At 38.4% G+C, this 12,886-nt stretch overlaps 1 protein-coding gene across 2 annotated transcripts in view; it reads right to left on the bottom strand.

Moving 5' to 3' along the window:
- XRN2 (5'-3' exoribonuclease 2) overlaps positions 1 to 12,332 on the bottom strand; it is an 84,679-nt gene extending 72,347 nt beyond the window's left edge. For both annotated transcript variants that reach the window (XM_002923106.4, XM_034639810.1), the window contains exon 1: positions 12,155 to 12,332. In XM_002923106.4, the coding sequence (XP_002923152.1) occupies positions 12,155 to 12,229 (75 nt within the window). In that variant the 5' untranslated portion in view covers positions 12,230 to 12,332. The remainder of the gene's footprint in view (positions 1 to 12,154) is intronic.
- Between the last annotated feature and the right edge of the window lie 554 nt (positions 12,333 to 12,886).

Here is a 12,886-nt window from a genome sequence, read left to right as displayed (position 1 = left end):
TAATATGTCCTATAAGGGGTTAATAATCAAACTATATAAAGAACTTACACAACCTGACACCAAAAAAACCAAATAATCCAATTTAAAAATAGGCAAAGGCCCTGAATAGACATTTTTCCAAAGAAGACATTTAAATGGCCAACACCAGAGAAGATGCTCAACACTATGAATTATCAGAAAAATGCAAATCGAAGCCACAATGAGATATTCCATACCTGTCAGAATGGCTAAAATCAACACAAATAACAAGTGTTGGCGAGGATGTGGAGTAAAAGGAACCCTTCTGTACTGCTGGTAAGAATGCAAATTGGTGCAGCCACTGCGGAAAATAGTATGGAGATTCCTCAAAAAATTAAAAACAGAATTTATGATCCAGTTAATTCCACTACTCGATTACTTACCTGAAGAAAACAGAAACACTAATTCAAAAAGATACATGCACCCTTATGTTTACTCCATTATTTACAACAGCCAAATACAGAAGCGCCCCAAGTGTCCATCCACAGACGAATGGATAAAGAAATTGTGATACACACACACACACACACACACAATATTACTCAGCCATTAAAAAGAATGAGATCTTGCCATATGCAACAACATGATGGGCCTAGAGGATATAATGCAAAGTGAAATAAGTTAGATAGTGAAAGACAAATACAATATGATTTCACTCATATGTGGAGTTTTAGAAACAAAAGACAAAAAGACAAAAAACAGACTGTTACACACAAAGAACAAACTCCTGGTGGCCAGTGTGTGGGCGGATGGGTGAAATGCATAAACGGGATTTAGAATGAATTTATCCTAATGAGCACTAAATAACGTAGAGAATTGCTGAATCATACTGTATATGTGAAACTAACACTGCGTACATCTAAATAACACTGTGTGCTAATTGTACTTGAATTTAAAAGTAAAAAGCTGTTGTAAAAAACTTTTTAAAACACAAACCTTTTAATAAATGACAGAAATGAAAAAAATACACAATTCAAAAGTAATATGTAGAGACTTCAATACTCCACTTTCAATAATGAATTAAACTAGACTGAAGATCAGTAAGGAAATAGATGACGTGAACACCACTATTAACCAACCAGATCCAACAGACTTCTATAGAACACTCCACCCAACAACAGAATATACATTCTCAACTCCTTATGGAACACCTTCCAGCATACCAAACACCCGGCCATAAACAAATCTCAAAAATTTAAAAGCATAAAAATAATTCAAAATATGTTCTCCAAACACAATGAAATGACATTAGAAATAACAGGAGGAAATCTGGCAAAGTCATAAATATGTGGAAATTAAACACACTCATGAATGAATAACCAATGAGGCAAAGAAATCAAAAAGAGAATTTAAAAAATACTTTGAGATGAACAAAAATGAAGATACAGTATACCAAAACTTATGGTATAGAGTCGAAGCAGTGTTCAGAGGGAAACTTATATATATTAAGAAAGACCTCAAATCCATAACCTAACCATACATATATGCACCTTAAGATGCTAGAAAAATTACAGCAAATTCAACCCAAAGCCAGCAGAAGATATGACATCAGAGGAAAAACAAAAAATAAAAAGATAAAAAGAAAAAAACCTATGAGACCAAAAGTTGGTTCTTTGAAAAGATTAACAAACCTGTAGTCAGTTTGACCTAGAAAAAGAGAAGATTCAAATTACTAGAATCAGAAACAAGAGAGGACTAACGTTACTGTCAACTTTACAGAAACAAAAAGGATCATGAATAGTACACCAACAAATTAGGTAACTTAGATGAAATGTACAAATTAATAGAAAGACAAACTACAAAAATGACAAAAGAAATAATCTGAATAGACCTATATATGAGGCAAAGCCAGTTTAAAAAAAAAAAACACTATTCACAAAGAAAAGCACAAGCTTAGGGATGCCTGGGTGGCTTAGTCAGTGAAGCATCTGCTTTAAGCTCAGGTCATGATCCCAGGGTCCTGGGATTGAGTCCTGCATTGGGCTCCCTGATCAACGGGGAGTCTGCTTCTCCCTCTACCTGCTACTCCCCCTGCTGTGGGCACCCACTCGCTCTCTCTCTCTTTCTCTCTCTCTCTCTGCCTGACAAATAAAATCTTTAAAAAAAAAAACAAAACACACAAGCCTAAATGGTTTCTCCACTAAATTCTACCCAATACTCAAAGAAGAATGAACACCAATTCTTCACAAAATCTTCCCAAAAAAAGAAAAGGAAGAAACACTTTCCAACACATCTTATGAGGCCAGTATTATCCTGATAACCAAAACTAGACAAAGATGTCACAAGAAAACAAAACTACAGACTCTCTTATGAACACGGATGTAAAAGTCCTCAACAAAATACTAGCAAACTGGATCTGGCAATACATGAAAAGAATTATACAGCATGACCAAGTAGGGTTTATCCTAACAATGCAAAGTTGGTTTAACATCAAAAAATCAATTAATGCAATACATCACATGACTAGAATGAAAGACAAAAATCACATGACCATCTCAAAAGATGTAGAAAAAGCATTTGAGAATATCCAACACTCTTTCGTGATAAAAACAAAAACCAAACAACTACTCAATAAACTAGGAATGGAAGATAAGTTCCTTACATAAAGGGCATCTATAAAAAAACAGTTAACATCATACTAAACGGGATAAAGTAGATGGTTTCCCTCTAAAGCCAGAACAAGGCAAGGATGTCCACTCTTTGTCATTTCTATTCTAAATTGTCATGGAGGTTCTACCCAGGTAAGCAAGAAAAAGTAAAAAGCATCTACATTGTAAAGGAGGAAGTAAAACTCTCTATTTGCATGACATGATCTTGTATATAGAAAATCCTAATGAAGCCACTAAAAAACTATTAGAATATATGAGAGTTCAGCAAGGCTGCAGGACACAAGATCAATATAAAAAAACTAATTTAATTTCTATACACTTGCAATGAACAATTCAAAATTAAGAAAACAATTCCAGTCATAATAGTATCCTGAAACTAAAATTAATCAAAGAAATGTAAAATCTATACTCTGAAGTGGACTGTAAAATTCATGTGCAATTGCAAGGAAGCCAGAATATATAAAATAATCCTCAAAAAGGAGTAAACTAGAGGACTAATACTTCCTGACTTCAAAATTTACTACAAAGCAATGGTAATCAAGACATTATGGTACTGGTACAAGGATAAACATATAGATCAACAGAACAGAAATGAAAGACCAGAAATAAACCCATACACCTATAGTCAACTACTTTTTACAAGGCGTCAAGACCATTCAATTAGCAAAGAACAGTTTTCAACAAATGATGCTGTAACAACTGGATAGCCACACACCAAAGAATGAAGTTGGACCCTAACCATGCACCATATGCAAGTTTACTCAAAATGGATCATGCACCCACATTTAAGAGCTAAAAGTATAAAGCTCTCAGGAGAAAACATGGACATAAATCTTCACGATTTGGATTTGGCAATGGATTGTTAGATGTGACACCAAAAGCACAAGCAACTAAAGAAAAAATAAATTAGATTTTATCATCAAAATTAAGAACTTCATGCTTCAAAGGACACTGTCAAGAAAGCGGAAAGACAACCCAAAATAGGAAAAAAACATTTGCAAGATATACATCTTTTAAGGGGCTTGTATTCATAATATGTACATTTTAAAAACTCTTCCAATTCAATCAAAAGACAACCCAATTTAAAAACAGGCAAAGAATATGAATAGACATTTCTCCAAAAAAGATATACAAATGGCCAAGAAGCACATGAAAAAAGACGCTCAGTATAATTCAGTCCTAAGGGAAATGTACATCAAAACTATAATGAGATATCACTTCACACCCATAAGGATGGCGAAAATAAAGTCAGATAAGTGTTAGTGAGAATGTGGAGAAACTAAAACCCTAAGACACTGCTGGTAGGAACTAAAATGTTGCAGCCACTATGGAAAACAGTTTGGCAGTTCCCCTATACTTCAAGATTTCCACTTCTAGGTATATACCCAGTAAATGAAAACATGTCCACACAGAAACCTGTACGTGAATGTAGTACCATTACTCATACAAGTCAAAAAAAAGCGAAAACTGGGGCGCCTGGGTGGCATAGCGGTTAAGCATCTGCCTTCGGCTCAGGGCGTGATCCCAGCGTTATGGGATCGAGCCCCACATCAGGCTTTTCTGCTATGAGCCTGCTTCTTCCTCTCCCACTCCCCCTGCTTGTGTTCCCTCTCTCGCTGGCTGTCTCTATCTCTGTCGAAAAAAAAAAAAAAAAAAAAAAATCTTTAAAAAAAAAAAAAAGTGAAAACAACCCAGAAGTCCATCAACACACAAATGGATAAACAAAACGTGGCATATCCACACAATGACGCATTATTTAGCCATAAAAAAGAATGATGTACTGACATATGCTACAACATGGATGCACCTTGAAAATATAATGTTAAGTGAAAGAAGCCAGCCAGATAAAAAACACACTAAATGATTCCATTCACATAAAGTCACAATGGAGAAATCTATAGAGACAGAAAGTAAATTAGTGGTTGCTTAGGGGCAGGGGATAGTGGGTTGGTAGCCACATGGTACAGGTTTCTTTCTGAGGTGTGAAAATGTTCTAAAACTGACTGTGGGGATGGTTGCCCACATCCATGAATATACAAAAAACCATTTAATTATAAACTTTAAATGGGTGAATTGTATGGTACATGAATCATACATCTCAATAAAGCTACCTAAAAATGTAGTAGCCATCTCCCCCCAAAATATTATACTGATCAAAACTGAATGAAGAATCAGAGACCAACAGCCTCCTTGTTCATTACTGTCCCTCCTGCCCTTAAATTAGTGCCTGTCATAACAAAGTACTCAATAAAATAGAAGGAAAAGGGGGGGAAAAAAAGCAGGGTAGGAAACCTGGATTTCACCACATGAAAACAGAGCACCATCTTACACTACACAATATTACCAAAAGTTAGACACAAATATATCCCCACTTTTACTTGGACATACAAACTCCTGAAACTTAATTTAGCAATAAGATTCTGAAATATCAAGTGTTTGTACAAAGCAATGTTTGAAGAACTTGCCCGTATTAATTGATTTAATTCACACAATTACCCTGTGTGGCATATATACCACTGCTCTTAATTATTCATGAATTCCATATTTGCTAGTTCACCTACTTAATAAAAAATTTTTGGTAACCCCCAAATCAGTATTTGCAGCACTCTCACAGTCATTAACAAACATGAGCAGAGCAGTGAAAAATTGAGTCCACCAACATGCACACTCCCAGCTAAAGTCAAACAAGGCAACACAGCCTTGTTTCAGCTCTCACACAGAAATAACCAGAGAATAGAGACTGTAGGGAGAAGCACAGTATAATGCAAGCAGCGCTAGTTCTTTAGACTTTAACAGAGTTTAAGGCATTTTCTTTTTCTAAAGGTTTTTATCTATTTGACAGAGAGAGAGAGAGAGAAGACAAGCAGGCTGAGTGGCAGGCAGAGGGAGATGGAGAAGCAGGCTCCCCGCTGAGCAGAGAACCAGACATGGGGCTCGATCCCAAAACCCTGGGATCATGACATGAGTCGAAGGCAAACGACCTGAGTTGAAGGCAAATGCTTAACCAACTGAGCCACCCAGGTGCCCAAGGCATTTTTCTTAAGAATGGAAAGCTAATGAATGGAGGACTATATAAGCCAAGGACACAAAGTGAAAAACTGAGGGCTGAATGAATAAAGAGTAGTTAAATCAAAAGAAGAGATAAAAATGAAATCATAAAAAAATACTCAATCCAAAAGAACTGGAAAATGGAAACAAAGAACAAGTGAGACTGAAAACAGCTGATAAATTTAAGTCTAACCATACCAATACTCACGTGAAATATAAATGTCCTCAATGCCCTGCTTACAAAGTGGAGACTAGGAAAACAGTCTGGCAGTTCCTCAGAAAGGTAAACAGAATTACAACAAGATCCAGTAATTCCACTCATAGGTATATACTCCAAGAGCTGAAAGCAGGGACTACTCATACGTATATACCCTAAGCATTGATATTAATACATATAATTATACACCAATGTTGACAACAGCTTTATTCACAGTAGTCAAAAGGTAAAAATGACCCAAGTGTCCAAACAAAAAGATGTGATATATACATACAATGCGACATGATTAGCCTTAAAAAGGAATGAAATTCTGATACATGCAAACATGGGTAAGTCTTGAAAACGTTATGCTAAGTGACAATCCAGACACAAAATGACAAATATTATATGATTCCATTTACACCAGGTCCTTAAAACAGGCAAATTCACAAGACAGAAAGCAGAGGAGGGAGCACAGAGAATTATTGTTTAATGGGTAGCGTTTGTTTGGGATGATGGAAGTTCTAGAAATGAATAATGGTAATGGTTTCACAATATTGTGAATGTACTTAAGGCCACTGAATTCTACACTTAAAAATGGTTAAAATGGTAAATTTTATGTTACGTGTATTTTGCCACAATACAAGAGGGAAGAGATCATCAAACAGTATAAAAAAACAAGACCCAACTGTACATTATCTATAAAAACACTCTAAATATAAAGACACAAAAAGAAACAGACCTAGTCAGAAGACCTACTATCTTAATACTGAACAAAACAGATTTCAGAGCAAAGGGACAGGGATACTGGGGATAAAAAAAGATAATTTTTTAAAAGACTTTATTTATTTGAGAGATAAAAAGAGTGAGCGGGGGAGGGGCAGAGGGAGAGGCAGAGAATCACAAGTAGACTCCACGCTGAGCACAGGAGCGTAGAACCCGACGAAGGGTTCAATCCCACAACTCAAGATCACAACTTGAGCCAAAACCAAAAGTCAGATGCTCAACTGAGTCATCCAGGAGCCCCCAAAAAAGTTAATTTTGTAACAATAAAGGAGCATATTCTTCAAGAAGACATAAAAATCCTAAGCATTTATGCACCTTATAAAAGAGCTGCAAAATGCAAGGAGCAAACACCAACAGAACTGAAACAAGAAACAGATGTATCCAAATAATTATATATAATAGATTTCCACACCCCTATCAGTAACTGATAGAAGAAATAAAATCATATGATAACATTAACAAAACACTCCACCCAACAGCAGAACTTTTATCTCTTTTAAGGCAAAATGACATTTACCAACACCATATTCTGGGCCATAGAACAAATCAGGTCAACTTTAAAAAGATTCAAATTATGAAAAGTATGTTCTCTGACAGTGAACTAAATTAGAAATCAATAACAAAAAAAAGTCTAAAATCCCCAATATTTGAAAAATCAGTAAGTAACAGTTATAAATAACGAATGGGCCAAAGAAGTCAAAGAGTCTATTAGAAAGTATTTGTTACTGAATAAAAATGAAAACACAACATGTCAGCATTTGTGGGATGTAACTGACACAGTAGTAGCAGGCATTCCAAACCAACATGAGAAGAAACAATGTATCAAAGCAATGACCTCAGCTGTCACCTTAAGAAATGAGGACAGGGGCGCCTGGGTGGCGCAGTGGTTAAGCATCTGCCTTCGGCTCAGGGCGTGATCCCAGTGTTCTGGGATGGAGCCCCACATCAGGCTCCTCCGCTAGGAGCCTGCTTCTTCCTCTCCCACTCCCCCTGCTTGTGTTCCCTCTCTCGCTGGCTGTCTCTGTCAAATAAATAAATAAAATCTTAAGGAAAAAAAAAAAAGAAATGAGGGCAAGAAAAGCAGCTAAACCCAAAGGGACCATAAGAAATAAGTAATAAGGGCAGAAGTCAATAAAAAGCAGAACAAACAATAGGAAAAAAAAGATGAATGAAATCAAAAGCTAGTTCTTTGAGATCCGTCTAGCCAGTCTGATAATGAAACAAAAAGAAAAACTAGTATCAGGAATGAGAAAGATGACATCATTAAGTTTTCTATTGCGAGCAAAAGGATAATAAGGAATCCTATGAACAACTTTGTATCAACAAATTTGACTACCTAGATGAAATGGACAAAATCAAGGAGACACACAAACTCATTTTAAAAAAAAGATAATCTTAATAGCTCTATGTTCACTTAAAGAAACTGAACCTGTAGCTAAAAAAAATCCTTCCCAAAAAACTTCAGGTTTGGATGGCTTCACTGGTGAATTCTACCAAATACTTAAGGAAGAAATAATACCAATTCCCCAAAAACTTTCCCAGAAAACCGAAGAGAACATACACATCACAACTCAATCTGACATCAAAATTACTCTGATACCAAAAGTGGACAAAGACCTAAGAACAGTGGAAGACAAATATCCTTTTTGAGCATAAAGGTAAAAATTCTCAAGAAAGCTTTAGAAAATTGAATCTAACAATACATAAAAATAACACACCATGATCAAGTGGGATTTAAGAAATGCAAGGTGGGTTTAACAATTAAAAAAATCAATGTAGGGGCACCTGGGTGGCTCAGCTGACTCTTGATTTTGGCTCAGGTCATGATCTCAGGGTTGTAAGATCAAGCCCCACTTTGGGCTCTGCACTAGGCAGGAAGCCTGCTTAGGAGTCTTTGTCTTCCTCTCCCTCTGCCCCTGCCCCTTTCTCCCTCTCCATCCTTTAAAAAAAGGGGGGGGGCAAAAGATCTGAATAGACATCTCACTCAAGAAGATAGATGGAAGGCAAATAAGCACCCAAAAAGATGCTCCACATCATTTGTCATTAAAGAAATGCAAATTAAAACCAAGAGATAAAACTACATTAGAAGGACTAAAACCGAAAAAAAAACTAACCATTACAGGCGTTGGCAAAGAAACAGAGCAACTAGAACTGTCAAACTACTGGTGGCAATGCAAAATTGTACAACCACTTGGGAAAACAGTATAGTAAGTTTTCTTTTCAAATAACCACACATCTACCATACAAGTCAATCATTTCACTCCCAGGTAATTTCCCTAAATAAATGAAAGCATACATCCACACAAAGGCTTGGACACCAAAGTTCATAGTTGTTTTTTGTGTTTTTTGGGTTTTTCTGATGCTCCAAATTGGAAGCAATCCAAATGTTCCTCAGATGAATGAATAAACAAAATATGATATACACACAACATAGAACACTATTCAAAAATAAAAAGAAATGAACTGCTGATACACGTTAACATGAATGACTTCAAAATAATTATCCTGAATGAAACTGAACCAGGTTTTAAAAAAAAAAAAAAGGAGTGCCTACTATACAATTCCACTTACACACAATCTTAGAAAATGAAAACTTATCTACAGATTCAGAAATATACCAGTGGTTGATTAAAGACGGGCAACAGGGAGGGGCTTTAAGGAGAAATAACAAAGGGGCAGACGGAATGTTTTAGAGTGATGTTTATTATCTCCATTGTGGTAACGGTTTCATGGATGTACATATATGTCAATATCTATTAAATTGTACACTTTAAATACGCGCAGTCTGCTGTAGGTCAACTACATCTCAATAAAGCTGCAAAAGGGGAGGGGAGGAGGGAAGAACAGAGAAAAAAGAAAAATCAGTCAGAGGCCCAGTATCCAGAATTCAGAGGGCAGAGAAAAAGGTCAGGAAAAAAAAAAAATAAAGAACATTCTTTAGAACTGAAGAACACAAGTTTCCAGACTCAGAGAGTCAGCCAAGTACTGATAAAAATGAATTTAAATTTTTTTAAAAACCTATACCTAAGTACACAATCATGAAAGCTTACACTACCAAGGATATAAAGATCTTTTAAAAATTCAGAAAGAAAAACAGATCAACTACAAAGAATGAAAGCAGAACAACACAGAAATTAAGAGCATGGTCTTCCTGGTTGACACTGGCTCTAACATTGGCTGAGTGACCTTAAGTATATTACTTAACCCCTCTGTGCTTCAGTTTTCTCATCAGTAATAATAATACTAATAAGCACTAATAATCATATGGTTATGAAGATTTAATAAATTAATCTGTAAAGTGCCTACAACACTTGGTACATGTTAAACACTACATAAGCGTGTTGCTTAAATAAATAAATCACATTAACATCCAGCTTCTCATCAACAACACTGGATGACAGAAGTCAAAAGAACAATGCTTTCAAAGTTTTGAGGGAAATGTAGCTTCAAACTCAAACTACGTACGTTTAGCTAATGATCATCCATGTGTACAAGGATAGAACGAACTCAGAAAACTCACATCCCACATTAGCACTTAAGAATTCTACTGAAAATAAAAACCAAGGATTTAAGCCAAGAAAGATGATCAGAAAACAGTACCTCCAATTGAAGGAACTGTTAAAAATCTCAAGAAACAGCTTTCCAGCAAGCCGAAATAACCAGGTGTGACAGCAATAGAAATAAAAAACCTCCAGAAGCAGTCTCCAAGAAGAAAGACGACTTAATAGAATATCTGAGACAAAAAGGAGTTTGGACCAGGAACAATGTAAAGAGGAAAAGAGAAAAGCAAACCAAGAAAAAGACAAAAGTTGCATGTAACCTGAATCGGCATAGTGACAATAACTGACGATACTATTTGATTTTTTCAGCTTTTATTATTTTTCAAAGATTTTATTTATTAGAGAGACAGAACGAGCGGGGGGAGAAGAGGGCAGAGGGACAAGCATACTCCCTGCTGAGCGTGGATCCTTACTGGGGGCTCTATCTCAGGACCCCAAGATCATGACCTGAGCCGAAATCAGACCCTTAAGACTGAGCCACCGCGGGGTGCCTAATTTTTTTAGCTTTTAAAACAAATCAGTATTGCCAACATCCTGACAATTTAATTTTGGATGCCAACAAGGGAAAAATGTAGCTGACAAGCTGAGGTGAAGAGTAAGGGCAGCCAGAATAGAAAAGCTAATACCTAAGCTTCGACAGTGAAAACTCAAGGGATACCTTATACAGGAGATCCAGTAAAAAATAAAGGCATATTAAAATTATCAAGTTTGCCCTTAGAAGAAATAAAGATAGTGATGTGCTATTTTGTGTGTGTGTGTGTGTGTGTGTGTGTGTGTGTGATGTACTATTATTAGTAAGATTGCGGGGGGGGGGGGTTTGCATGAGCGACTAAATCCTCTTCTATCATAGCTGGAATTCCACAGCTAGATCCAAAACCAATAATCAGGTATAAGCACGATATTCAGAAATAGAACCCAAACAGTTAGAAGTGGTTATCACTAGAAAGTAAAAATGGAACGAGATGTACGTTAAGTTTGATAAAAGTTACAAAACACAAAGGAAAAATTCAGTTTAGCAGTTTCTTTTTGGAAAAGAAAAAAAAAAGGAATACTGGGAATACCATCAAAACAAGGCTTTCAATCCCCCCTTTGGATAGCAAATAAGCAAAAATCAAGATCTCACCACCTCTAGCAAAAGAATAAGTTTTCAGTGACGACTGGGTACTTCCTTCAAAAACGAAGCGGGTGGGAGGCATAATGTGCCCCTGAATCTTCCCAATCCAAAAATTCTAATTGAGTACAAAATCGAACTCGGACTGGAAACACGGAAACGTTAAATAACAAAACTGAAGAATGGGCAAAAGTCTACGTATGTACTAACAAACTAACAACAAAAAGTGTATTGTTCGAGTGCATCCAGGAATTCCGAAAAATTTAACAAGCAAGCTGTCCAACAGTAGGGCACCTAGACAAGGGGTCACTTATCAGCCTTCTATCTTGTCCTAGACGGCTGCTTTCGCCGTCGAATCTGACTACAGCCAACAACTGGCCTCTTGCACTAGAAAACCTTTCAGGCACGGACAGTAAACAACAAAAAATCTCGCCGCCAGGTGTTACTTTACAAGGTTGTTAAAGGCCAGGCTTAGCATCTGCGCATCCCTAACCAGCTAACTCTGCGGACCGGCTGGAGCGGCTCAACAGACTTTAAGACTCTTCCGAAAACCAAACGCGCGGTGCCGGGAGGAAACAAAGCCGTGGGCGGGGCCTTCCGGTCCCGGAAAAAGCGGGCAGGGGAGCAACAGCCCTCAAGCGACTTCGTACCCCTCTCGGCCCTCGCCCCGCCCCTCCCGCTTTCCCGGGCCCCGACTCCGGGGGCCGACAGAGCGGCGCGAGACCCAGCACGGTGCCCCGGGGGCAGGCGGCGGGCGCCGAGGGCCGCGGCCTAAACGCGCCTGACTGCCGGGCTTTAGCCGGGCGGCCGTCAGGCGCCTCCTCACCTTCTCTTCCACGCAGTTGACAATGATGGACGGGTACTTGCGGCTGAGCCAGCGAAAGAAAGCCGGGACTCCCATTGCGGCTGCCTGGCTGGAAGAAGCGGCCCGGCCGGCTGACGAACGTAACCAGTGAGGCAAGCAGGAGCGGCGGCCGCGGGCACCGACACTTCCTCCCACGTGGGCGCCGGCGGCAGGAAGTGTCGTCACGACTGCGCCGCAGCGGACGTCCACGGGCCGGAGGTCGGGGGGCGGAGTTCAGCTGCCGGCGGAGTAGTGAGGGTTAGCGGGACCTGGCTTGGTGTCCTCCTTGTAGGTGGGGCCAGGCCTGGAGTGCTTTCTCTTGCGCCATTGAGTCCTGTGGGCCAAGGTGCTTTTTGTTCACCGCAGCTTCCCCCGGTTCGCGGAATCCCAGCGCTCTTCAGGTCCCGGGGAAGCTCTTTGTGGGTTTGATCACCTGTCTCTCACCTGTCTCAGTTCACAAAATCAGAGCATCTAAACCCACTCGTTAGCTCTGCTTCCTGGTTTCTCCCGGTTTTGTGACACTGTACTTACTGGACTATTAAAAGGAGTACTTTTAAATAGTTTGCGCTCACGATGTTTGGTTTGCCTAAGGAGTTCACTCTAAAAACTTAAAAAATGGAATCTAGCCGGCGTTTAGCATTTAATTCAATTTTCTAGCTACATTTAAGAGTATAATTGCTGCTATAGCGGGTTTTTTTAAGCGTTTACGATGTG

Source organism: Ailuropoda melanoleuca, chromosome 13 (assembly GCF_002007445.2).
Source record: "Ailuropoda melanoleuca isolate Jingjing chromosome 13, ASM200744v2, whole genome shotgun sequence".
Lineage (NCBI taxonomy): Eukaryota > Metazoa > Chordata > Mammalia > Carnivora > Ursidae > Ailuropoda > Ailuropoda melanoleuca.
The sequence above is the reverse complement of the archived record's forward strand: the minus strand, read 5'-3'. Positions and strand labels throughout refer to the sequence as shown.